General features: G+C 44.7%; 1 protein-coding gene across 6 annotated transcripts; it reads left to right on the forward strand.

Annotated features, from left to right (window-relative positions):
* The first annotated feature begins 2,013 nt into the window (after positions 1 to 2,013).
* On the forward strand, positions 2,014 to 27,117 carry LOC124966820 (zinc finger protein 480-like). Of its 6 annotated transcripts, none has more exons than XM_047528549.1 (5): positions 2,014 to 2,266; positions 20,514 to 20,601; positions 23,395 to 23,521; positions 23,929 to 24,060; positions 24,524 to 27,117. In XM_047528549.1, the coding sequence occupies exons 2-5, from the start codon at positions 20,533 to 20,535 to the stop codon at positions 25,480 to 25,482; spliced, it is 1,287 nt and encodes a 428-aa protein (XP_047384505.1). In that variant the 5' UTR covers positions 2,014 to 2,266; positions 20,514 to 20,532; the 3' UTR covers positions 25,483 to 27,117. The 6 variants fall into 6 exon arrangements, with proteins under 6 accessions (XP_047384505.1, XP_047384504.1, XP_047384503.1 ...); XM_047528548.1 differs by lacking the exon at positions 2,014 to 2,266 and adding an exon at positions 17,153 to 17,179; XM_047528547.1 differs by lacking the exon at positions 2,014 to 2,266 and adding an exon at positions 17,156 to 17,636.

Genomic DNA, 27,117 nt, shown 5'->3' on the forward strand with positions numbered 1-27,117 from the left:
GTGAGTGAAATGATGAGGAGACAGTGGGCACAGACAGGCTGAGCAGAGAGCAAGGGTCAACTGGGGTGCAGCCCATGGTCTGAGAACCGGGTGTGGGCCTGCCTGCAGAGGATTGTCAATGTGGTCAGGGAGGAGGACACAACAAATATAAGCAGAGTTTTAAGAAAAAAGAAGAGGGAGTCATCAACTGCACAATGTGCTACCCACAAGAAAAGAGAAGTAAAAAGGGAAAATTTAATAGTGCACTTAAGCAGGCACAGTGGTGCACACCTGCAATCCCACCTACTCAGGTTGGGCAGGAGGATGGAAACTTCAAGGCCAACACGGGAAACTTAGCCAGACTCTCTCAAAATAAAAATAAAAAGGGCTGGGGATGTAGCTCAGTGGCAGATGGAGCCTGGGTTCATCCCAGGACCAATACTAAAGAAAGAGAAAGTTTTATAAAGAACAGGAGACATAGTCAGAGGTAGAGTGTTTGTCTAGCATGTGTGAGGGCCTGGGTTGAAACTCCAGGACTACAAAACACCACCACCACAATCAGAACCCTGAAGGCAGAAATCAGGTCAAAGATAACTCTGAAACCAAAGTACCAGAGAAGGCAGATGTCAAAGTTTGATTAAAGGGGTCACTCCAAAATTAGAAACAAACTGCAGAATATATTAACAAGTTTTCAGTTCTTAAATGTAAAATAAAAGAGGGTTCTATACTATGAGGAGAAATATAATTAACACAGTATTTTGTGTTGCTTTATTTTGTTTTGGTACTAGTGACTAAATCCAAGGACTCTCTACCGCTCAGCAGCACCCCAGCCCTTTTTATTTTTTGAGATGGGTCTCTATTAAGTTGTTTAGGACCTCAGTGAACTGCTATGAGGGGCCTTGAATTTGGGATTCTTGGGCCTCAGTCCCCTGAGTTGCTGGGATTACACTCAAGTGCCACGACATTCAGTCAATAAAAAGATGAAAGATGGAAGAGAGGAAAGCAAAAGAAGACTTTAGTTTGTGTGTGTGTGTGTGTGTGTGTGTGTGTATGAATGTTCAAGAGGTACCTGTCTGGGGACAATGACCAAAACAACTCCCTGTGGTTAAACTGGTGATGCAGAGGAATAAGGAACCCTAAAACACTGGGTGGGGCTGGCAAGAATAGGATCCCAAAGTCAGTAACAGCTGGGGCAGGAACACACCCAGTGCAGGCAACACAGTTGAGGACTCAGCCCTGAGGCAGGGCCAGCTGGGGAAGATAGGGACGGGTGGGAGGACATGGCTGCATGGGGACAGGATGCAGTGAGCATGTTAGAAATAGTGTTGGGCCAGAGCATGCTTATCATCTACTCCTATGCTGGACACTATGGAGAGCACGGGTTTGATTGAATGGGCAAGGCCAGGCTAAGTCCAACTTACACAAGATGGGTGTAATCATGGGTTGGAAACCCACAACCAGAACTTATAAACTGCGCTAAACCCCAAACCTTTGGAGCAGCAGAACCGGACAATATGAGAGAACTCCTGAGGGTCTGCTCCCCTGAGATCCCCGCCATGGCCCAGGAGGAACTGGACTACAGCTCTTAGAGGAAGACATGTCGAGGGAAGCGTGCTCTGGATCAGGACTAGAAGAATAGGTAAAGCTTAGAATAGGTTTGAAGTGACGTGAGATACCTTCTGTGATGAGTAATAAAATGAGTTAAACTCGCCAACCGACTCCTGGTCAATAAGACACTGGGGACACAGGGTCAGGCAAGGAGACATGGCTCAGTGAGGACAGGACCCGGTAAGAAGAGGACCAGTTGGCAGGACAAGGCCAGGTGAGGGCAGGGCCAGCCGGGGAAGACAGGGATGGGTGAGGACAGGGCCCTGCAGGTTGGACACCGTCGGGTGAGGAGGACAGGGCCAGGGGAGCTCAGGGATGGCGCAGGCTGGACTGCAGACCAGGGCGGCCAGTACGCGCCTCCGCGGAGGACCCGCGCGATCCGGGAGGCGGCGGTCCGCGGGGAGGGAGCGGCGCCGAGCGGGGCGTCCACGCGGCCCAGCCGCACACCGACTGACCTCCGCGCCGGGGCTTTGGGCCGACCCCCTCCACCGCGGCCACTGAACTAAGGGTAGAGGGCGCGGTACAGGGACACGGAGGTCTGTTGGGACCCGGGTCTCTGCTATGGACTCTCCAGCGACTGTGCGGCGCAGAAACCCAGAGCGAGGGAACTCACGCGCCGCTCGGACCCTCTCTCCGAGATCCGCTTCTGGTCTCCAGGTGGCTGCGGGCGCACTGAGAGGTCAGGCCTGAGCCGGGAACTGGAGCTGGCGGGCGGGCTCGGAAAGGATAGACGGGCAGGGGCGGGAGGTTGGGGAGACCCGGTTGGGCGGGGAAACTCTGGCCCAGGGACGGGTGGGAGGGGGTTTCCGCTGTGCTGGGAATGGAGAGCCCATGCTGGGGAGAGACTTGCTAGCAGCTGAGTGGGGTTGAGGCGGTCCTGCATGGGAGTGCGGTGGTCCAGGATCTGGGCATGACCCAAAGGCGCAGGGTCCTAGTGGGCAAGCTCCTGGCAAGGTCCGTGGTTCGATTATCCTGATGTCCCGCGTTCCATGACCGAGGGAGTTGAGACTTCCTGCGATGCTGGGTTGTTTGGCAGTAAATTACCTAACTTAGTTTTAAATGAGCTTTTTTATGTAATAGAGTAGACCTTTAAGGTTAAATAAAAACATAACATGAGCAGTTCAGTAAAATTAGCTTAAAACAAATTAGAGTCATTATGCTGATGATAGGTCTGACACCAAAGAGCAAAGACTAGTAAAGAGGATGAAGAGAGGAAAATACCTTTCACTGTAATATGCTTATGTAAGTGATTTTAAGTAAATATAGACAGTCGACCTTAACGTACCCTCTATGTGCTAGAAACCTGCTGGAAAGAGAAAAAGGAAAGTGTGGTTAATGACGAATCTTGTGGTAATTTCTCTATAACTTGTATCTTGTTTAATCCTGCTTTACTTAATACTATTAAAGAAGAGCTAAAATAAATCTGAGCAGCACTTGTTTCAAGTTGCTCCAGGGGTTCCTGTCCTTCCTCTACGCTGACTCCACCCATCCTCCAGGGACCCTGCGAGTTGCTGTGACTGGCTCCTGGAAGATTACATTAGAGAATAGTTTTGATTACACATTTCAGAGTCATTTTTGTTATACATTGTTGAGAACAAGGTGACATCTATGCAGCCATGTTGTATGAACAAGCCATTTCGCGAACTGCCCGTAAAACATCCCGCCAGGAAACGGCGCACAGGTACTACCCTCAAGAGCCAATACAGGATAAACAGGACGTACTGGGCCCCCGGGGTTTATCAAGGCTGTTAGGAGATATCTGTCCGAGAAATGGGCAGCTGCCAGGAAACCTTATCTATCAAGGACAGGGGAGGGGGCCTAGCCCCATCCATCTCCTGCATAGTTCACCCCCTCCCTCCTCCCTTCTTCCTCCAGCACTGTTCAGTTTTGGCAGGACCCAATGAGATTCAAATAAATTGGCGGAACCCAACCAAAAGAGAACAAATGTTTAGCTGTTCCAATGTTAACCAATAATGTACAGGTCTTTGTATGTGAATGAGTGGAAATTTCTTAAGTAGAGAGCTTTCTCGTCCCTCGGGCCCGCTCCCCACTCAGCCATGGTAGTGGTCTGAGAGGCTGGTTGGGGTCCAGGCTGGAGCTTGCAATAAAACCTCATTGTGTGGTTTGCATTGCCGAGTGTGCACTTTGACTCTCTGGGGATCGGTCGATATTGAACCCCAATAATATCAGGCCCATAGTCAGGGACGCAGGAAGATCCCATTGTACTCTCAACATAGATACAGCTTCAGAGGCTGAAAGGAAAACATTACAAGCCAGAACACAATGGAGTCAGATCAGAACAAAATGGTGTTACTTTGGTTCTTTTCCATTTCAAGATGATAGAATTAGTGTGTCCCCAGACCCTATATATATATATATATATATATATATATATATATATTTTTTTTTTTTTTTTTTTTTGTAATGATATATTGAAACCAGGGACACTTCACTACTGAGCCACACCCTCAGGCCTTTTTAAATTTTTTTTTTTTTTTGAGACAATGAGTAAGTGAATTAGGGCCTCACTAAGTTACTGAGGCTGGTTTTGAACTTTCTATCCTGCCTCAGCCTCCTGAGCCACTGGGATTATAGGCGTGCATCAACATACCCAGCTATATATGAAATCCTAATATGTTCTAAGACTCAGAAATTCCTGACCTCAAACACAATGGGCCATCAGCTGCCCCCCAGCACTAAATCCCAGTTCATACATCTGAGTTTTACCAGAATCACTTGCAGGATATACATGTGCACTGCAAAAATGTAACAAGAATTTAGACTCTTCACTTTGACCTGCAAATGTCCAATAGGTGGCTAACAGCAGGAGTAAAGGCTTGGCATCTTTGCCTCCATTTTATATCTAGCTCCTTTGCTCCAAGTCACCTTGGATTCCACAAACAAGGTCTGACCAGACAAACATCTTGTCTTGACCCCACCCTGCCTACCAGGCAAGGCCAACTTTGTTATTGAGGACCTGGCTCCACCTGGCTAATCTTGAGATAAAGATGGACCACATTGAGATGGGATTTGAAAATAAAGGGAAAGACACTAAGTCTCAAAGGTTGTGAACTGTTATGGAACAAAGAGGTTGAGAAGCAGCAAGCAGCACTCAGGGAGAAGGAGAACTACAACTTTACTTTGCACCAGCAGGCCCAGAGGAGAACAAACTCCATATTCTGAGCACTGATCCACAGTCAATTTGGTGCCATAAAATTTCTAGTCTACATGACAGAAGGTCTTGCATGGAGTTTTCTAGCTGAAAGTGTATTTGCAGAAGCAAAAAGTGATAAGAGAAACTGGCTCATTTCACTTTTCACAGGCCTCCCATAAATCACTAGCCTTGTTTGTAGACTCCAAAGAGTGTTGCCATTTCAACAGGGAGAAGTCAGACTCCTAGAGACAGTTATTTAGCATCCAAAAGGTAAGGATCCATAGTTAATTAGGTTTCCTGAAGAAAGGATGCAGAAGGGGAGGGGCACAGACCCTTCCCCCAAGCATTGGTTCATCAGGATAACATTTTTTCAATTTCATTTTACAACGGGACCTGGCTTTGCAACCTCAGAACCCCTGAAATGCATAAAGCACCTTTGAAACAAATTACAATTCCCAGATGAAGGATTATGGAAAATAATATTCCTACAAGACAGTTCCCCAAGAAAAACAGAAGGACTATGTAGTTCAGGAGGAGGGAGAGGAAATTGGCCAAACATTAAACCTCTCTCAGTGCACCCTTTCTCAATAACAATGGGCCCTGAGGGAAAAAAGCAAACTTTCATCCCCTCCCAGGTTCATCCCCACCCAAAGCAAACATTTACCCCTTCCCAACCCCACTGCATCTTGAAGGGAGGAGGCAAATACTGAAATGCTGGGCCCTGGACTTTGACTTTCCCCCATTGCAAATTAGCCCTAAATGGAGGCACAGCAAATATTGAAACTCTGGGAAACAATGGATCCCAGAGAAAGAAAATCAATGGGTGAGATTTGAGAACTCATCCCTCAGGATCTGGACTCCTATCTCCCCAGATAATAATGAGTTTCAACCTTTTTACAACTACCTTCCTAAGTTAAAGTTCTAACCTGAACAAGTAGCCCCTGACTCTCCAAATTGCCTGTCCGCAGTCTCCAATGAAAGTATAAAAACCTAGACTCCTTCTGTAACCAGAGGGGGGCATCTCTATACCCAGAAAATGGGTGCTCCCATGACTGATCAATGGACTTCACTGCAGAAAAAGGGAAGTTTGCTGATTAGAGGCTTGCTTCCCATCTCCTGCCATTTGTGGGCCATGAGCTTACAGCAGTGACATGCCCTTGGCCAATGCCCTTAGCCCTTGTTACAGGAAGGCAATACTTGAGCACAAGGAAAAAAACATGGAATTGGGTAACTCTGACCTGGCTCCACCTCTAGTCCAGCAGCTAGCAACTGTCCCACTATAAATATTACCACCCTCAATCCAGGGGTTAGTCCCTGCCTCCAGAAATATCCAGCCTTCTCCCTTATATGCATATGCCTTGCTGTATCTCAGAGGAAGCTCCTCTGGAGAAGTCTCCTATTCTTTCTTGAATATGTATCTACTTTCTAAATCAACCTCTGTGTATACCTTTGGCATGTGCTGAAATTCTTTTCAATCATGTATGTCAAGAACACACCTGATTCAAGTTTCTCCTCTCTGGGACCTCCTCAGACCCTACTTTGAAGACATCTCTTCCCCTGTGACAAGACCACAGCTACAGAAGATTACCTGCCTTGGTAGCAGTAAAAAGTCTTCCAGTGTGCAAACCCCAACCCTTGCCCTCATTATCCTTTTCTTTATTTTGTGTGTGTGTGTGTGTGTGTGTGTGTGTGTGTGTGTTGGCATGTGCTTGCCACTGGGGATGGAGCTCAGCGCCTTGCACATGTGCTAGTGGAATCATAGCTCCACCACCTAAATTATAACTCCAATCCCTTCATTTCCCGTTTCTATAAAACCTCAGAGTTATTGTCAGCCTCTCGAAGAGAGGGCTAAGGAAGTGGGTACTCTTGTATTCCCAATGTAGCTGGGGTGATTAAGTTCCTTTCACGTTTTCACTATTTATTTTTCTTTTTGTTTTTTGGGGTATTGTCCTGACCTGATTTGTTGAATTCCCAAGTCAAACCTCTGGCCTAGTGAAGCCACAATTGAGGTCAGGCAGTTAGTGTAAAAGAGGGAATTGGGTCAAATCCAGAAAAGGGACGCCATCTGAGTTTGGAAAGATGGAGATAGCCACTGGGAGAATGGAACATCAATGTCGTGTCCCTCGCCCGCAAGAAAGCACGACACAGGAATCTTCCTTCAGCAGTTTAATAAGGACCTTAATATTATAAAACCATGGTTTTTCTTCTTCTACCTCTTGAGCCGAATTCATACACTTTTATACTCTTGCAATAGCCAATCTACTCCTGCCACTTGGCCTATGTTCATAGGTGCTCCCATTTGCAACAGTTAGCTCAACCAAATATGGGCTTGTTTACTTAGAAAGCACTTCAGGAAACCAGCGCCATCTTATCATGGTGGCAAGATGGCTTGCCACAGCTCCCCCTTCTTTATTTTATGAACACAGGTGAAGGTAGAGGCCCTATCCTACTGTGCAAAAGTGGCAAATAGTGAACGTCAGTCCCAGAGTGGCGCCTTCTCCGGGCCTAATATCACCTAAGCCGATGCCTTTTTTCGTAGGGTGGGATGTGGACATCAAACCCACATGCAATAGGGCATGCCTTCCTTGAGGTTTAAAAATAAAACTCTCAAGTGCAGTGCTTTGCCTCGCATCCTGTGTCCATGAAGACATAGTGGTATGGAAAACCATACTAGGGGGAGCTTATCCAACTTACGCAACTGCAAAGGCCTGAGGTAGGAAAACACATCACCCTACTTGCCAATGCTGCACAATACAGGGGCACCATAATGAACACAAGGCATATAGTAACAGTTCTCTCCTCCAACATCATTGTTACAGCTCAAGATCAAAAGTGGAAGTTACAAGACAATTGAAGCCTTAATTAGTACAAGAAATCCCCAGGATGTAAATACACAGTCCTCAAAGAAAAGTACATAGTAATTACAGCAGTACCCTGCAGACACCTAGCGTAAATGATAATTCTAAAGTGCTTGCCTTGCAAGCACAAGGCCGTGGGTTCGATTCCCAGCATCACAAAAAAAAAAAAAAAAAAAGTAAATGATAATTCTAACTCTAACAGAGATATATTAAAAATGTCACTTATTCCCGTGCCAGATTAGCCAACCACACAGAAGGTGACACCCCTTGTTCAATGGCTAACACAGCTTGAATTAACACCGCCTTTTCACGTGCTTGACGCACTCTTAGCTTGCAAATAAACCAAAGGCAAAGGCAAATGCCTGCAAAACAAATACATCCAAAGATCCCCACACCAACCCATTCTTTAAAATAACTAAAGGCAGAGGTGAGCCAGTTAGAGAACTGACTCAAAGTAACAGGCTCAACACGAGTGTCATTTAAAATCGCAATCTGCAATAATTGTTGATTCATCATCTTCTCAGCTTCTAGGGACCAGTTGCCTGCAAGAAAGGCGGAAATCAAGTGGCTTTGATTTTTTCTTCTTCATATCTTACTGGAGTTATACACATGTGTTTATGATTCCCGATGCATCCAACTTGTGCAATGTTGAAAAGTTCATCCAACTGTACTTGTAGTAAATCTATCCTTTGATTCGCCGCCAAGATCCCTGATAGGATATGTCTGTTGACGCGGTCCTGGGATTCTAGCACCTGTGCAGTTTGCTGTCTGACTTGATTAATGGTTTGTGCTGTTTGAACTTGATTGGTCATGGCTAGAGCAGCGGTAGTGGCTGCAGCAGCAGAGACAGCAATAGCAGTTATTATGGCTGCGGTAATGCCAAAGTCTCTCTTTTCTCTGAAGAGGTTCACCAACGGAAAATTATCTGGATTGACCTCCACTGGGACAGGTACAAAGGTGGGTACCTTTACAATCACAGCAACAGATTCACTACCGTTCCAACACTCTGAAAGCAGGCAGGTAATATTGTCATTAGAACAATTTAAAATCACTTCTGAACTGTTTGATAATAGAAATAGAAAAAGGGGGGGCAGGCGGCGAACAATGTCTGTCAGCCGCAGAATTATCATGTGCATCCAAAGTTAAAAAATTAATGGTAAAAAGAGCCAAAGACAAACGCTCTTTAGGAGTACAGCTTGCTCCTATTCCCCCTTTTTGTCTTTGTAAAAGTTCTTTAATCGTTCTATGAGCTCTCTCCACGATTCCCTGACCTTGGGGGTTGTTAGGTAAGCCAATGAGTCAGTTGCACTCCCATAGTGGAGCAGAAAGAGGTGAATTGTTGACCAGTGTACGCCGGCCCATTATCTGTCTTTAAGGAGCATGGAAGGCCCCAGGCGGCCCAAGCCTCTAGGCAATGGGAGATGACGTGATGGCCTTTTTCTCATGCTAAAGCAGAGGCATGCATAACTCCAGAAAAAGTACCTACTGAGACATGAACATATTTTAGGAAACCAAACTCTGCAATATGAGTAACATCCATTTGCCAAATCGTAAGAGGTTGCAAGCCTCGGGGGTTAACACCAAGAGAAGGGAGATGGTGAAATGGAACACAATGGGAACAATCTAAGACAATCTGTCTCGCTTCTGCTCGAGGAATAGAGAAGCACTTACGAAGTGTTTGGGAGTTAACATGAAACTTATTATGAAAGTCTCGAGCACTGTCAAAAGAAGAAAGAAAACAAATTGTGCGGGTAGCGGCATCTGTCCTTGTGTTTCCTTTAACAATAGGTCTAGGGAGAGCCGTATGAGCTCTTATATGTACAGGATAAAAGGGTGCAGAATGGCCCAAAATCAAATTTTGTAACTGAGTAAATAAAGATGAAACCTTGTTTTTAGGATTGATGGCACCTACAGTTTACAACACCTTAAGTGCTCCTTAGAGAAGTCCTCTTATTCCCTGGGTTTAGGCTGACTGAGGGCAAAAGATCCAAATACTGGTGTATCTTGTCTTCTGTACTCCAATCTCTAAGTTTGATCTTAATCATCCAGCAAGCCAGTCTCACCAGTCATAAAGGAAGAGTACTGGGCTTTAACTTTAATGTTCATAACTTTACAGTTATTTACCTTTTTATCTAACTGGAGTCTGCATTAGTTCTGGAAGTTACCACTATTTGTTTTGGTATCTGTTACCACTATTTGTTAGGTGATGGCTTATTATCACAAGTTACCTAGGTTGTGTGTTCTTGAAGTAGCTACTTCTGCAAAACATTAATAGGTAACAGTTTTACAAAATGAAATAAGTAAGAGTAAAAATATATTTTGCTTGTATAATAGCTATCTTGAATTTTGACTGAGAACCACATTATATTCCCTATGTGAGATCATAGTAATTTTACAACAAAAAAACCCAATCTTTTGATTATAACTTTAAATAAGCTGAAGTCTGACTTATTTTGGAGTCACTTTAACATGCAGTAAGGTGGGAGGCAGAGCCTTATCTCAGGTAAGGCGTGGCTCCTTACAAATCTTAAGTGTTCTAATCCTACAACTAATTTTTGCCCCTTTTGCCATGACCAGCATGACCAAATTTTCAAGTTCAGTGAGGGTCAAAGGAGTATTAGAAAATAAAGGTTTATAAACACAGATTTTGAAGATTAAGCTGAGATCAGATGGAGCTCTGTTGTCTGATGGAAATGTAGATCTAAAGAGTTATGTTAGCAACATTTATACATGTCTTATTATTAAGTTAAAGACTATGTAAGCATTATTCTTTGTTTTCAGGAGAGTTACAGAGACTAGACCATCTACATAACTTTTTCTCACAACTGCAAAGTGCAATGTTAGGAACTCTGTGTAGCTCTCAAAGAAGTCCACTGTCCAAAGTTACTGTAAGGTGGGCAGGAACTAGAGAAGGGAACTGATGAAACACTGGTTATCTAGCGAAACAATTTCTTTCTGCCCAAGAGCTGTGTGCTTGATATCAATGTAAGAGCTGATAGGACTCCGGTACAGAGCCTCCCCAGGGAGGTTACTGCCACAGCAGTTAGGCATCTTGTGCTCCTACATAGGAACACTTCCAGGCACCAGGCATGCTACAGTCATGAAGTCAGGGACCCCAATCTCAGTCATTGTTGTCCCATTTTTGTTATAATATATTATACTCTTTCTTAAATGTCATTTTAAGAAGTTTATATATATTGATGTCTGAGTTCATATAAACATTAGTTAACACAGTCTAACATTATATCCAAAACAGGAATCAATCAAAGAAAGGCTGAGAGAGCTTTTAACTTTTTTTGTGTGTGTGTAGCAAAATGCTTGTACCTTCTACAATATGAACCTTTAAACAAATCAGGCTGTCACTAACTCTTAGATATATATTTACATTTAAATTTTTATCTCAGTGAAATAAGTAACCAATGTTTCATATACCTTACTGATAATATGTCCCATAATAGAACATTAAATGATAGAAATAAATCCCCAATTAAAATTTACTCTTTATAAGTTTAAGATTACCATTACAGACAAGTTTAATCTGGAGAATAGCACAGCTTGATAAATTTCCTGCTTTAAAAACTTGTATACCTGAAAAATATGAACACATTTTATATACAACTAGAAAGCATTTTACAATTACCTTGACACTTTTTTTTACCAAATTTAGTTTCTTAAGAAAAATGTAGACTTTGTAACACAGTACAATACTTTAACAGTTGTTTAACCATAATTGTATACACCCCAATTTTTAAGACTAATTGTTCTAAAGAATAAAACTTAATAGACACAAAGTTAAGAGTAAATTAGTGTTTCTAAGAAATCCTTGCCATTTTACCATGTCATTTTACCATGTAGATTAAACTTTGGTGTATATCAGAACATTAGTATTTTACCTTAGGAAAAACCTTTAATAGTTTTAGCTGTCTCACATACACACAACCAACTCAGTTTTACACAAACATGTTGAAACTTGTCCTTTACTTACATAGACTTTCTTAGCACTTACTTAGACCCTCATGTATTTCATCACACAAGCACTTTCTTACTCAGAAACATTTTCTTTTTTCTTTTACTAAATATATTTCCATACCCAGACCCTTTTATTTATTTTTTCCTATCTGTTGACCCCTTTTTGTTTACATTCTGAAACAACTCTTATGAAATTTCTGAATTTAGATAAATTGCTCTATTTTAATAAGATTAAATATTTTGTTGTTTATAGTACTCTAATTGAAACACAGTTGAAACCTTTAGAACCCTTTGTATATAGAATTGTACTTGTTAAGACATAACTCTTAGTAACCTTGTTTTTAGTTTAGTGATGACACAAAGCAAGTTTAAACCCTTTTTATTTACCAACCTATGAAAGCACCAATAATGTTTAAGTATGATACTCCATGGAATTTAAGGAGTTAAGAGTACTTGATGTTATTTAACAATGAGCATTTTAATTTTGTAAATTAATCAGATGTCTCTACAAACACATTTAAGTAATCCCATATATGGTAACTCTAATTTACTTATTCTGTAAAAACCAAGAAAGCAGGCAGGTGTCCTGAACAGTATTTGCTGTCTCTTTCCTGTTGAAGAAAAGTCCTAGAAACAATTGATATTAGACATTGTTTAACATCAACATTTCATTAGTTTGACCACCTAGAGACTTGCAAGTTATTTTTAAAGACATTTCACTTTTATTAGTTTACTCAATTTAAATTGAACCCTTTTAAATCATGTGAATAAAAGTATTTGGATCCATTTTTAAATTTTAATTTTAGGAGCGCTCAGTTTTGATGCAGACAAGACATGACACCAGACAGCACGACATACAAATAACACAAAATCAAAGGCCTTGTAACTTTATAGGTGAATCTCCATTGCAATGTAACAGATGTTCAAAAACTTTAGTTGAATAAAAAATAGAACTGATCAAAAAGAAAAAAAATCATTAACCTAGGTATGCAAGATCAAAATTATGAGCTCAAAAATCAGCATTAAAGAAAAACAAAACAAAATAAGAATCCTGGAAAATGAGTTAATTCTGTGTAGCAGTCCAGAAGTTTAAAACAGACACCCTTTTGTTTTCTTTTTCTTATCTTCAGGTTACCCCCCTTTCCTGCTGAGACTGTTGCAGTTTACATTCCAATGCAGGCTTCAGCAAGGCCAGGCAGGGGGGAGGGAGGATCACCCAGGACTTTTTAACCCTTTTTCTTCCTGGTTGAGAAATCAGGTTAATAGCATTTTTGCATTCTCTTGTACATTGTTCATATACTAATTGTTTAATTAAAGGCATAGCTGCATCAGCATTCCCGAAGATCTTCCCTGCTGCATTTACCATTCTAGCCACGAAATCTGAAAAAGCTTCTGTGGGGCCTTGGACAATTTTTGTTAAGTTACCTCGCACCTCTCCTTTATTAGGAAGTGCTTTCCAGGCAGCAATGCAGATCTTATTAATTTGTTCATAAACCTCTAATGGAAAGCCTGTTTGCTGATTGGCAAATCTACCCTGCCCCAGAAGCATATCCACATCCCAGGCAGGTTTGCCCATAGCTTGGTTGCGTGCAGCCTGTTCATTGCCCCCCTCTAACACCGAAGGCTCTCCAGTCTAAATATTTACCTGGGGAAACACAAGCTTTCACTAAACTGGCCCAGTCCGAGGGGGTCATGCAGAATCTATTGAGCCCCTCTATTTGGGCAATAGTAAAAGCAGCATCCACACCATAAGTGCAGACAGATTCTGCTATATACTTTATTGTTTTAAATTCTATGGGTTCCTGATGTCTTCCCCCATCATTGTCCTGGAATACAGGACAGGCAAACCCCAACTCTACATGGGCAGCCCTCCAAGCTGCAGAGTTAAAAGTTCTACCTGTGCTTGGAACCCCTCCCACATACGGGGGAGGATCATAGGCCAGAGCTGGCTTCTGTTCTTCCTCATAGTCCTTTTGTCTAAAATCTTTTTGCCTCTTAGTTCCCCCTTCTTTTATCTTTATCTTCCGTAAGTGTTGTGTTAGCTCTTTCACTTTCTCATCACCGTCTGATTCTGACTCCCCTGTTTCTTCTGGTGTTCTAAGGGCTTTTAAATCTGGGTATAGTCTCCTCTTTGGAATAGTTCCATAAACCTGCTCTCCTGCACTATGTTTACTGGAAGTACTCATAGAATCCTTGGACTTCTCCTCATGTAGTTGTTCAAGAACTACCTGTCCTTTATGAATAGCTTCCTGACATCTACCATCAAGAATATATCCTTTTATTAATTTCCATAGCAGTATTACTCCTTTCTCCAATTGTCCCTGCTCCTGAAGGAAATCCAAATCTTTTCCCAACTTATCCCAGCTGGCAGGAGTCAAGCTTCCAGAGACAGCAAACCATGGGGCTGCTTTATCAATTCTTACAAGGAATGTTTCTAAAGTACTGCGTTTAACCTTGAGTTCTTTGGAGTGCAACAAAAAATCTAAAGACTGTACTAATGAACTAGATGGAGAATTGCCCATAATGAAAGCAGCATTCAGAGCAAGCAGAATGAAAGCGAAAACAAAATATCTTTCTTTCTTTGTTAATCGACTATGCAGGTCGATTCAATATTTTTCTTTGTTAATCGACTATGCAAGGTCGATTCCCGCTTTGTTAATCGACTATGCAAGGTCGATTCAATATTTTTCTTTGTTAATCGACTATGCAAGGTCGATTCCCGCTTTGTTAATCGACTATGCAAGGTCAATTCAATATTTTTCTTTGTTAATCGACTATGCAAGGTTGATTCAATATTTTTCTTTGTTAATCGACTATGCAAGGTTGATTCAATATTTTTCTTTGTTAATCGACTATGCAAGGTCGATTCCCGCCCTCTCTTATCTATAGAGGAGCGCCACACTTACCTGTGGTACTTACCAGTGCACCCCCTAACCACTGAAAGTTCTAAATTCCCGGGTTTCGGCACCACTTGTCGTGTCCCTCGCCCGCAAGAAAGCACGACACAGGAATCTTCCTTCAGCAGTTTAATAAGGACCTTAATATTATAAAACCATGGTTTTTCTTCTTCTACCTCTTGAGCCGAATTCATACACTTTTATGCTCTTGCAATAGCCAATCTACTCCTGCCACTTGGCCTATGTTCATAGGTGCTCCCATTTGCAACAGTTAGCTCAACCAAATATGGGCTTGTTTACCTAGAAAGCACTTCAGGAAACCAGCGCCATCTTATCATGGTGGCAAGGCGACTCGCCACACATCAATGTCTCCAGAGCCCTTTGGTCACTAAGTTTACCTGCTTACACTACCCCTCCCAAAAGGCTGCAGCAGGGAATTGGCAATTCATGCCCCCTGGGCTCGTACCTGCCTGGATCACTCCATTTGACCCTTCCCTGCACTCATCTGCTTCTCACATTTTTATCATCTCCCTGGTATCTCCTGAGCCTAGATATGCAGGCAGGAAGGAGAGAGAAAAGCAGGGAGAGCAGGAGAACAAAGGAAACTTCCATCTATAAAGAGGGAAGGGTGCTTGCACTTCTAGGATACCGGAATACCAGCCATGGCCCCCTTCTCTCTCCCTGGAGAAGTCTGTTACTAACTTTAAATACAACCTAGTTTATGTGCTTGCCTCAGCATGCATCTTCATTTTCAAACTTCAACATTTGAGGAAGTAGAACTCATCAGCAATAACTGACGGTATCACTAGGACTTCAATAGCAAGACAAATAAAAATTAATTTTTCCTGTTAAAAACAAGGAAAGGAATTCTCTGCTCCTCCAATTTTGACTTTCACGTTGAAAATTTGAAGTTTAAACTATCTTCTCCTGTGTTTAAAATGTACATAAATTCTTTTGAACACTGAATAGGAGTGTTGTCTGCTTTCAAGAACCTAAAAGCCATCTCTTGGAAAATTCCAGTAACTGTGGCAGGGTAGGTACCTGACTCTTCAGGCATCTTGCTGGACTTTGGAATCTCTTAGTGGATTGTCTGTGTTACCCATAACATTCCAGTTTAATTCTTTATTCAGTTACAAATTTTCTTTTATCTCTCCTACCCTGTTGAGGGGGCTGTTGTCGCCCACAGCAACAATCCCGCGGGAAGGGAAGGAATCCGAGGTGGACTGGGAATGAACTACTTCTATTATCTTTCTTTAGTGGGCTGCTTTCTTGCTTGCCTGCTTGTTGGCTAGTTTATAGAGGAACAGAGGCTTGCTTGCTTTTAGAGGAAGAGGCTTGCTACGCTTTCAGAGGTACTAAGCTTTCAGAGAGGCTCCGCTTATCAGAGAGGTTACGCTTTCAGAGAAACTATTTCTTAGAGTTCTGCGGCTGCTTCTTAGAGGTGCGTCCTGCATCCTGCGTCCTAGAGGTGCATGCTAGAGGCATGTCCTAGAAGTGCGTGCTAGAGGTGCATGCTACAGGTGCATGATATCAGAGGTGCTTCTTAGTGGTGCGTCCTGCGTGGTGCGTCCTGCGTACTGCATCCTTCATTCTGCCATCTGGAGGTGTCTGCTTAGTCCTCTGTCCTGGGATCTAGAGGTGTGTTACACTCAAGCAGCCAATCAGCTTAGGATTAAGTAGAACGATTGGAGCACTCACCATGGTACCAATCAAGAAAGAATGAGGAACATCTGTTGACCACTAGCGCAGAAGAGACATTAACCAATCAGGCAAAGGTAGATCATGCCATGTGAACACTAATTATGCACCACCTCTTGGCCCAAGGCCACCGCCATCTTAGAGCTGCTTAAACATGTCTCTACAAAGGGGATTTCTGAGTTATGAGAAAAAATTGTTTTTAACTGTATTTGTGAACTCCACCCATTGACAAAAAGAGTGTGCACTCATCAGTTTTCATCTAGTTGGGGGGAAAATGGTATCAGCTCCCAACACAAGTGACCTTCACAGCCACCTTTAATCCCTCACCAGAACTTGCTGAACTATTAAGTTCCAACCTAGGGAAGTCAACCCGCTCCACAGGGATCCAAGAGATTTGAGGAATGCGAAAGCAGAACAATCAGCCCCAGCTGGAGACTCCGTTTTAATGTTTCATCTTGACTTTGGGGCCCCCTGCATGTGCCTTTTCTATAGCAATGATCTCCAGTAACTTTCATTTTAAAACATCTACTGTTTTAAAGCACAGCCTTTTATGTTGTGGTTAAGCAGCTCATGGTGATGTGACCACTGGCCTTAGCCCTGCTCGACCCGCAGCCCAGATGTGGTCCTGGGAGGGTCTCTGGAGCTGAGCACAGGTGAGTGGTCACCTTCAGGTGCACTGGGAATGGAAAGAAAATTTATGCTGGGCTTTAGGGAAACAGCGAAGACTGCGCATCCACGGAGACAGTTTCGCATTACTTTGCGTCCCTTTCGCCAGCCTGTGGCTCCAGAAGCAGGGGCTCCAGGTCCCAGGAGCCAAATCTCCCCAGGTCCCGCCCCTGCGCCTGGCGCCCCACCCACCGCAGGGCGGTACTCGCGCCTCGCGTTCCTCTGGCCCCGCCCCTTACTCCGCCCCCGCGGCCACGCCCAACCTCGGGGTCTCCTATCCCGCTTCTCGCGGGCGCTCTGCTTCTCTGGACCCGGAAGCGGTTCGTGGAGCCCGGGTGGCAGCGCAGCGAGTGAGTTCCCTGTTCAGTGGACGCGTCTCCTCGGGACAGTCGGGTCGGACTGCGGCCCGGCGCCCGGCACGGACCCGCCGGGTTTGGGGCTCGGCCGCGTGGACGCCCCGCTCGGCGCCGCTCCCTCCCCGGCCTGGGCAGCGTTCCGGAGCTCGCTGTCCTCTGCTCTGCAGGACAAGCCCTGCTCCCCACCTGGCCCTGTCCTCCTCAGTCCTGTCCTCCCCACCTGGCCCTGTCCTCCCCATCTGCCTTGTCCTCCTCAGTCAAGTCCTTCTTCACCTGGGCGAGTCCTCACTCGATCCTTTCCTCGCCCAGCCATGTCCTCTTACCTGCCCTGTTCTTACCCCACCTTGGCCTGCTACCTGGGACCTCAGGCAGAGCCTGGGAGCAGAGGACAGACTATCAGCAGGCATGGCAGAGGGCAGCGGTGGTGCTGGGACAAGAAGAGGCATAACAGGTGACAAGGGGAGCCCAGGGAGGAGCAGTTCAGGGAGGAGCCTAGGGATGTGGGTGTCCAGAGCATGGGACAGGGGCCTGCTGCAGGCAGGGGAGGGGAAGAGTGTGGGTGGGGAAGAAAGAGGCAGAAATACATGGAGGTTGGGGACAAGCAGGAGCCTGGGGAGAAAGACTGACAAGAGGTGAAGGGAGTGGCAGGAATGGGGACGACCAGGTGGAGAGAAGGAATAGAGTAAGAGGGGGAGAAAGCAGGAGGGGGGAGGGAAGCAGAGTGAGCAGGAATCCCCATTGGGAGGTGGTAAAGGAACAGAATAGAGGTGAGGAAAGAAACTGCAAACTACTGTCTATGAGGCTTGTTATTTTAAAGTTACTGGGGGTAACAGGATAGCCCCCTGATCCAGCCCAAAGGCAGTGAGTGAACTGTGTGTTGAGGGTCACCCTCCTTCCTTGCCTGGTTTGTGGTGTCATGTAGGGAATGTATAAGATAGAAAGCACAACCTGTTTTTCCTTTTCTCACACTGAATGCAACTGTGACCACTGGGCACACAATTCTTCACCCCCATCTCCCAAATGTCCGGGGATTCTCCCATCAACAAAGGATTTCTGTGCCACCTGCCAAATTAGCGTTCTGGAATTATATTCAGATCTGGCAGTTACAACCTGGAGTTAGCTTCAGATGCCACAGAGCTTTCTCCTACAACGCTCCCCACTTGGCATGCCAGTCACCTTAAGCCATTGGGACCCCCTGCTCGGGCCCTGTTATTTGGCTAGAGGGGTTCACAGCCCTGAAGGAAACATTGCACTTTTGTTTGTGTGCTTGTTATGAAGAAAGTGACACACAGGTACAGAGGAACAGGCAGTTAGGAAGAGCCCAGCTAAAGATTAACTGAATGCAAGAAGGGTGTTTAGGGAACCATGAGTTATCAGGGAGGAGTCTGCCAGAGAACTGGTCATTATTGGAAAAACCACATAATTCTATATTTTGGTGAATAGAGAGGAGGTACTGTGTGTTGAATGTCAGAGCAGACGAAACAGGGTGGATTTTTCCTGTATTAGACAGTAAAAGGAAGAGATCTTGTCCATCCTGTCCTCCCTTCTTAAAGCTTGTGTCTCTCTGCTGCCTGAAGTGGGTATGTCCTTGCCCCTGGCTGACGCTGACCCTTTGATCATGCACCTACCATCCTGTCACACAGTCTGAAAATGGTGTGGCATCCTTACCGTGTGTGTGATCAATTTTCCACACATAGAATTATTTGGTCATTGTCCCCAGAACACTAGCATTGAACATTTCCAAACACAGGAAATAAAGCTTTCTTTTGTTTCCCATTCTGTCTCTAAAACATGAAATACTTTATTGATTACATTTTTCTCTGTAATATGTATTCCCCTTTTAGAGTACATTTATATTCTGAAAATTTCTTTATATGCTGTATTCTCAGTCTGGAGTGACATCTTCCAATGAAGGTTTCTCATCCAGCCTAATCTAATAGTTTAATTTTCACAGTCTTTTGTGATTCACCATATCTAAATCCATTTTAAATGTGTTGTCCTCATATCTCTTTTCCTGTCAGTAGCACATTGCATGGTTGTTGACTCCCCCTTCTTTTTTCTTGGCTTTGAGGACATCCTACTGATCTGAAAACTCTGCTTGTGTTCATCCTGTCTCCTCCCTGACCACTAGGCGGTTCCTCTGCAGGCAGGCCCACCTTCATGGTGGGGAGGCACCCACCCCAGATGCTCTCCCCATGGTCGTGTACATCTCAGACAGGGTGATCCTGTACTTGAGGGGGCTTGACTGGACACCTCCACATACTTTGAAAATATACAGTATATTATGATATTGGTTAGTTTTACACCTTTGAGGAGAAAGAAAAAATTGATGTTTTTGGAGGGGCAAGAAAACTAGAGTTCACACTACTCTTGAGGCTTGTGAGAAAGACGTGGGAAGACCTGGGTCCTGGTTGCTCTGCTTCCCCAGGGCCTCTGCCCTCATTCCTGCTGTGTCCTCTGCTCACTCACCTTCAGCCACACAGACCTCTTTCCTTTTCCTGGCACAAGGTTGCTCCTACCTCTGGGCCTTCACTGGGTTCTGTCCCTCTGCCTAGCCCTCCTTGGCCCTTGAGTACAGGTGACCAACACCTAGGGTCTTTATTATGACATCACCTGCTCCATGGAGACTCCTGTGACCTCCCCAGCTCCTGGAACACTCCAGCCTCACCCTGCCCCACCTCTGGTCCGTGCAGCCCGCTCTGCCTGTTTCCTTCTGCTCCTTCACTGTCCACCGTCTAGATCCTGGTGAGAACAAGGCTCCAAGACGGCCAGAGCCAGAAGGTGTATAGTGGGCTGGGCCTGCCCTTCTGCGAGGTACTCAATCCTGGCTTCCCATGAGTGTGCTGAGGCCTTTTGCGATGAGTCTGTCCCCTAACTGGACGTCCCACTGATGGAGTGAGGCTGGTGCCCGGCCTTAATAATACTTAAGGTTGATTCTCTTCTTGGTGCAGCACTGAGTACCTGCTCTGTGTCTTCCATCCCAAGGGCTTAGATTAGTCTGAGATCTGGGAAGAGGTGATGGGGCCAGGCTGTGGTTCAGATTGGTCAGGACCAGGCTGTGCCCTGAGGGGGAGCCCAGTGCTGCCCAGCTCCCCACTGCTGCAGCCTGTGTGTGGGCTTCACCAGCAGGGAAATAAGGCCCAAAGAAAGGAGTCAGAAGTCTCCTGTGAGCCTTCCTGCAGGAGCTGTCTATGCTGGGTCTCTCTGGTGCAGTTTGAAACCAGGAATCATCTTCGCACATGCTGAGATCCTCGTGTGTGTGTGTATCTATGGCAGAAGAAGTGGGTGTGCTGATGAGAGCCTTAAACAGTTTGTTTCCACCATCCAGGATTGACTTCTAAAGACTCATGTTGCCTGAGAAAGAAGCTCTGAGGAAGAGTAGGAAAGCAAAGGAATCAGGAAAGACTGTCACTGAGGTAAAGTGATGTTCGCAGGTGGTCCTTAGTCCCTTCTGCATTGCTGGGGCGTGGGAGCTGCTGGCCTCATGTGACTGCAGCCTCCCACCTGACAGGTGTGTCTGCACCTCCTGGGCCTCCCTCAGCCCCTCTCCTGTGCACCCAGTTTCCATCCCACTGTGACCCAGTGTCAGGGAACCCCTGAGGAGGTGTCCTGGGTGTGGTCCTGGGAATCCTCTGTCAGGTGAGCATGCTGTGTGGTGGGTGTTCTGTCCTCTACACCACGTCGCTCTGCTCTAGAGCTCACTTTTTCCTTCCTTTTGCTTCTGTTGTCTTTAGTTGGCTCTTTTCCCCTTGAGGTGCGCAGTTAGTTGACCTGAGATTCTTTGTCCTCATTGTACTACCCTAATGTCCTCTTTTTGACTTTTCCTTCACTGCATTCCATGAGTTTTGGTGTATTCATTTTTACTTTCTTTTGCATCAGATATTTTTGAACCCTTTTTCTGTTGTTACAATTGGTTGGTTAAGAATAAGGTGTTTCCTTTCCTTATATTTGGGGAATTAATTTTTCTTCTGCCTTGACTTCTGTATTTAATCCATTGTGCATAGGAACACAACTGGGATCTTTTCAAGCTTCTGAAACTGAATTTTGAGATTTGTGACCTAATCTTTCTCAAAAGAAAAAAAAAATAAATAGAGTTGGGTAGATTGTCAAGCATCCTGGTTTCAATCCCAGTAGTAAAAAAAAAATTGCTGGCCGTGTCTCTCGGTGGTGAAGTACCCATGTTCAGCCCCATTAAAAATGGAAATCCATTTTCTGCTTTTTTAAGGTTAGGTGTGTACCTTCAGCCTTGCCCCAGGCCTCTGGTTGGTTCTGTGCTGGGCTAGGAATGTGCTGGCAGTAATGGGGGTGCCTTCCTGCACCTGCCCCTGCCTGTGCACCTGCAGATCCATGATGGAGCCCTGACCTGTTCCACATCTCACTTAGGAAACCTGCTGTCAGTTTTCACTGCACAGTCCCTGTCCCTAAGTCTCTGATTGCTCAGGTTCAGCTCTGATTCCAGGACACCTGGGTTGGGCTTTTCTCTGCCATTTTGCATTCTGTGGACCAAGGTGAGTTTCCTAAACTCATGCAGGCAGGACTGTCACTACCTACGTCACTAACCTTGCAATTGTCACTGTGCTGTTGAGATTCTGCTGTTGTCCAGCCAGGGTAGACTGGTCTTCTCAGGATTCAGGTCATAGTCTGGCTCACCTAGATCCTGACCATTACCTGCTGAGTTTAACACTGGGTCTCAATTCACAGACACAGCCTGTGTTTGCCTCCATTTGTGTGTTTATTTCTTGTTTTCTTTTATAAGTGGAAGTGAACCCAGGCCGATCTACCATCGACCATCAAGTTACATTCCCAATCCCTGTTTCTTTCTTTCTTTCTTTCTTTTTTTTTTTTAATAGTAATCAGGGCCTTGCTGCATTACTGAGGTTGCTTCAGATCCTACGTCAACCTCCCGGGTCTGGGATTACAGGTGTGCACCACTATGCTCAGCTACTATGTTTCTTGTGTTGTCCACAAGGGAGAAATCTATATAGATTTGTGGAGAACCATGTCTAAAGGAAAAGTGTAAGAAAACACAACTCAGGAGCTATAACATGCTCAAAAATACCAGAACATGTGAGACCACAGGAAAAGTGAGCTCAGTTTCTCCTTGTTTATGCACCACACACACAAAGCTTCTGTGATCCCAGATGAGTAAGGGGTTTTCCTATGCACCAGGCAAGCAGCTCTTCAGAGGGCATCTTGTCATTTCACATCCTGATACTGTCCATGAAGCTATGTGGTGGATCCCTCGAGCTGAGGTCTCTGTCCCACAACAGTGCCCCCTGTTCAGTATTTGCCAATATTAGGCAAAAGTATGGCCTGTGATTCTGAATGACCTGCTGTAAATAGGGGTGTCCTTCATCCCATCTTCATATTCAAAAAGTGGGTAAAGAGCTTTCATGAAACCATGAAGCAATTTACTTGCATTCGCCTTTGTTGTAACTCATGTTTAGAAGCCTGCAGGTGAGCCAAGGATGGAAGAGATGTGTAGGCTGAGGTGTGCGGCAAAGGACATGGAGCTCATGCGACTTTTCTGGGTGGGTCTTTCTCCACGAACCTCAACCCCTGTGTTCATCCGAACATCCCTTCAACTCCATCCTCTTGAGTTTTTAGGGAGGCTTCATTACATAGGCAGGATTGATTACATCAAGGTGTGGGTGATCAGGTGGGACTTGAGTCCCTCTCCCTTCCCTGGAGGTTAGGTGGCAGGACTGAGTGTTACAACTGCCTCTCCTGCCTGAGGCTTTCTGGGGAACAGCCCCTTCCTCAAGCTCTCTAGGGGCCTCGAGGCCCCAGTCTTCCCACTGGCATAGAAATCTTTCTTAGCACTCCAGGGATTCCAGGTGAGCTACATTACCAGCAGCAGACAAATACCAAACATGTTCTATAACCTCACAGGGCAGATCTCGCTCACTTCAATCAATTGGATGCTTAGGGTTCACCGTACTTCTCATTTATTCTTAATTTACTTATTCACAGTAATGGGATTGAACCTAGGACCCCTCCACCATTACATCCCTCCTCCTTAAGCTCTTCATTCTCAGGATCTTGCCGTGTGTCCCAGTCTGGCCTGCAACTTACAATGTTCCCACCTCAGCCTGGGTTCCAGCTGGGTTCCAAGCATGTGCCACCATGCCTGGCTGCTCTGGTTCACATTTCACATGAAGACTATATCTGTCCCCACTGCCCCATTGTGAAGCCTGTTTTCATTTCAGGGTCTGCTGACATTCAGGGATGTGGCCATTGAATTCTCCCAGGAGGAGTGGAAGTGCCTGGTTCCTGCCCAGAGGGTGCTGTACAGGGAGGTGATGCTGGAGACCTACAGGAACCTGGTCTCCCTGGGTGAGCTGGACTTCCCCCTGAGGCCGGGTCTACCCTGTGACCCCTTTGTCTTTGGGATGCTCTGCATTGGCGACTGAAGCCCTGCTGCCTGTGAAATGAAAGCTCCACAGTATGGCCTCTGTACCTGGTCTGTCCCCTTTCTTCAGAGGTTCTACCCCCTTCATGGTCCTTCAGTGGTGGTTCCAGGGCTGAAGTACAGCATAAAGCCCATGACCAACTGTTAAAATACCCATTTCCCCATTTTCTGTCCCTGTGATTTGATTCAGTGGGTCTTGGAGGACAGGTAGATAGCTATACGTTATAGTGAAATATTCTCTGTATCGCTCTGTAAGGTTTTCCTTCTCACGTACAGATAGGGCTGGATTCTGGAAAAGCCAGAGTGCGTCAACTTCTTTTGTCTTTACAAGCAGGAATATGTCCTTTAGACCTGAGTGTCGTGTCCTTGTTGGAGCAAGGGAAGGAGCCCTGTCCTGTGGATGGCAGAGTGGAAATATCCAGCACAGCAAATGGGTGGGCATGTGTGGCAGGTGTGAATGCAGGTAAGAGCTCACATGGGCAGAGGGGCAGCTGCCCATCAAGTAGTGTTGGGGAGCTTTGGCAGTAGGAGGGGTCAGAGAGAAGGTGAATTGATTGCCTGAGGTTTATATGCAAGGACTTTGATTTCAAGCTCCACTTCCCCCTTTCTCTCCTTTCCTCCCACCCTCCTCTGCGTACTACATTTTCTTCTATGTATGTATATACAGGTGAAATCCTTTTTGGTATCTTTACATGGGAATGTAACATGATTTTGTTAAATTCTTTCCATTTTTCCCCCACTTTCTTCCTTCTTCCCTCTGGTTCTCCTCCGCTGATATTCCCTGTGTCTTTATGATACTACTGTTCACCTCCTCAATAACCTTTTTCTGCTTTATTTTGTTCTAGTTTGTACATGTTTGAACAACCATTTGACCCTTAATTTTTATCTGGCTTATTTCACTTATTTCAATATTTCTTTGCTTCCAGCCCACCAAAGAATTCCTTGTAATGTCAAAGCAGACATTTCTCATAAATTTGAACATGATTTTAAAGATTCCTTATTATTTGTACAAGAACCAGCAACAGACATTCCTCCAGCAGCTGACAAATCTAATGAGTTTGAAAAATCCTTTATTCAAGGCTCACACTGTACTAGACATCAGGTAATTAATGCCGGAAAAAAACAACTTATGTGTGATATATGTGGCAAGCTCTTCAATAAAAAATCAAACCTTACACATCATCGTAGAATTCATACTGGAGAGAAACCGTACAAATGTAACGAGTGTGGCAAGGTTTTCAATGACAGTTCGCACCTTGCACAACACTCGAGAATCCACACTGGAGAGAAACCTTTCAGATGTGATGAGTGTGGCAAGGTCTTCCATTACAAGTCCTACCTAGCAACCCACAGGAGAGTTCACACTGGGGAGAAACCTTACAAGTGTGATGCATGTGGCAAGGGCTTCAGTCAGACTTCATCCCTGGCAAGTCATCGTAGAATCCATACTGGAGAGAAACCTTTCAAATGTAATGAGTGTGGAAAGGTCTTTAGCCGCAACTCATACCTCATTCAACATGTGATAATCCACACTGGAGAAAAACCATACAAATGCAATGAGTGTGGCAAGGTCTTCAATAAAGAATCTATCCTTACAAGTCATCGTAGAATTCATACTGGAGAGAAACCTTACAAATGTGATGAATGTGGAAAGTTCTTCAAACAGAGTGCACAGGTTACACAGCATCGGAGTATCCACACTGGAGAGAAACCTTTCAAGTGCATTGAGTGTGGCAAGGTGTTCCGTTTAAAATCATACCTTACGAATCATGTGAGATTGCACACTGGAGAGAAACCTTTCCAATGCAATGAATGTGGAAAGGTCTTCTGTCAAAAATCAAACCTTACAACTCATTGTAGAATTCATACTAGAGAAAAACTTTAGAAATCTATTAAGTGTGTGCCGGAGTTCAGTCACATTTCAAACCTTGCACAACAGAGAATTCACAACTGTACCGAGGGTGGAAAATCATCACCATGCACTCAGTCTACCGAGGGTGGAAAATCATCACCATGCACTCAGTCTTGTGTACACATCAGGCAAGGCACAGAAGCATAATGATTTTGGCCAAGACTTTCTTCAGTGCTCCCATCTCAGTGGACATCGTTGATCCTCGCTGGAGAGAAATCATGGATATGTCTGCATGTACCAAGGTCTGGCACAGTTCACAGGTTGCACAACATTCAAGAAGATCTGCTGGAGGTAGAACTTGAATGCAAGGAGGGTGGCATCCCCATATCATGAGTACAAGCAGGGCGGGTACGAGCAGCATCTGTAAAAATCACAGCACATAGGACAGAGACTTCCAGGCCTCAGAATCCAGTAGGTATCAGAGGGACATCTTTGCGGAAGCTGAGCAAAAGTCATGTGCGTGACTTTTCCTCAAAACCTGGAACAGAGCACTTGACCCAGAGAGCAGCCATCCAAGTTTAAGGAATAAGCTTTTTTTTAGTCAAATTTTTTTGCGATTTTGTTGTCCTTAGAAGATTTGTTCTGGCGAGAAATCAGACAGACATTGTGACCCTGGATATTTCATTCACCAAGAGAGTGTCCTTTAGCATTCACCAACAAATCCATAATAGAAAGGACTCTAACAGATGTACTGGTGTATACATTATTTCTCCCAATCTCACACAATACTTCATGTCTGAGAATTTATAGGAAGAATGAAGGTCTCTGTGTCTCCAAGATTAGCTTCTGGTCTTGCATACTATGGAAGAATTACAAGTCAGAACCTGTTAAAACTCACGATATGTCAAAGGTGCAGGGACATTTGTAAAGCACCAATTCCCTTCAGGTTGTAAAGTGTTTCATTTGTAGAGATGACTTGGAAAGCTGCCTTGCCCGCCTTGGGTTCTGTGCCTTCCTTACAGGCTTTCACAGCTGTGTCCAGAAAGGAACACAGGAGCCAAGGCCTTACTTCATGAAAGGTGGATCGCTGCTGTCCTTGCACTGGAGGAGGAGGACACTGCCTATTTGAATTCAGTAGTGTCTGCACCAAGGAGCATTTGGAAGGGATTGAGCAGGATGTAGAATTAGGATGTTGGTAGTCCTGATAGTTGTGGTCAGTGCACCTTTGTCCACTGTTGGATGCGGGTAAGAAATGCTCTACCAACTGCCTGAAGAAGGGCTGCCAGGTCCTTAGGGACTGGCTTTGTATTGGAGGAGAGGACTGTGTTCTTTGGGACTGACTGTGTCCAGGAAGAATGCAGGGAAATGGTGGCCACCTGCTGCATTTAATGGCCACAGATGTTGTTTAGTACAATTGGTGAGTAATTGATCTTATTCTCAGAATTGAAAAGGTATCAGAGAGAAGAGATTAATGAAAAGAACCACAATATCATGTTCTTGTGGAGGAATCACCTTTACCTGTTGATGTTATGTTTACTTCTGATTTATTTAGAATATACCATATGTTTCATAGGGTAATTAATAAAATTTAATGTTTTCACAAAACTGTGAAATCGTGAATCATGTTTCTTCTACAACACAGTTTTGTTCTGCCTCAGTGGGATTCTT

Source organism: Sciurus carolinensis, chromosome 16 (assembly GCF_902686445.1).
Source record: "Sciurus carolinensis chromosome 16, mSciCar1.2, whole genome shotgun sequence".
In the NCBI taxonomy this organism is placed as follows: Eukaryota; Metazoa; Chordata; class Mammalia; order Rodentia; family Sciuridae; genus Sciurus; species Sciurus carolinensis.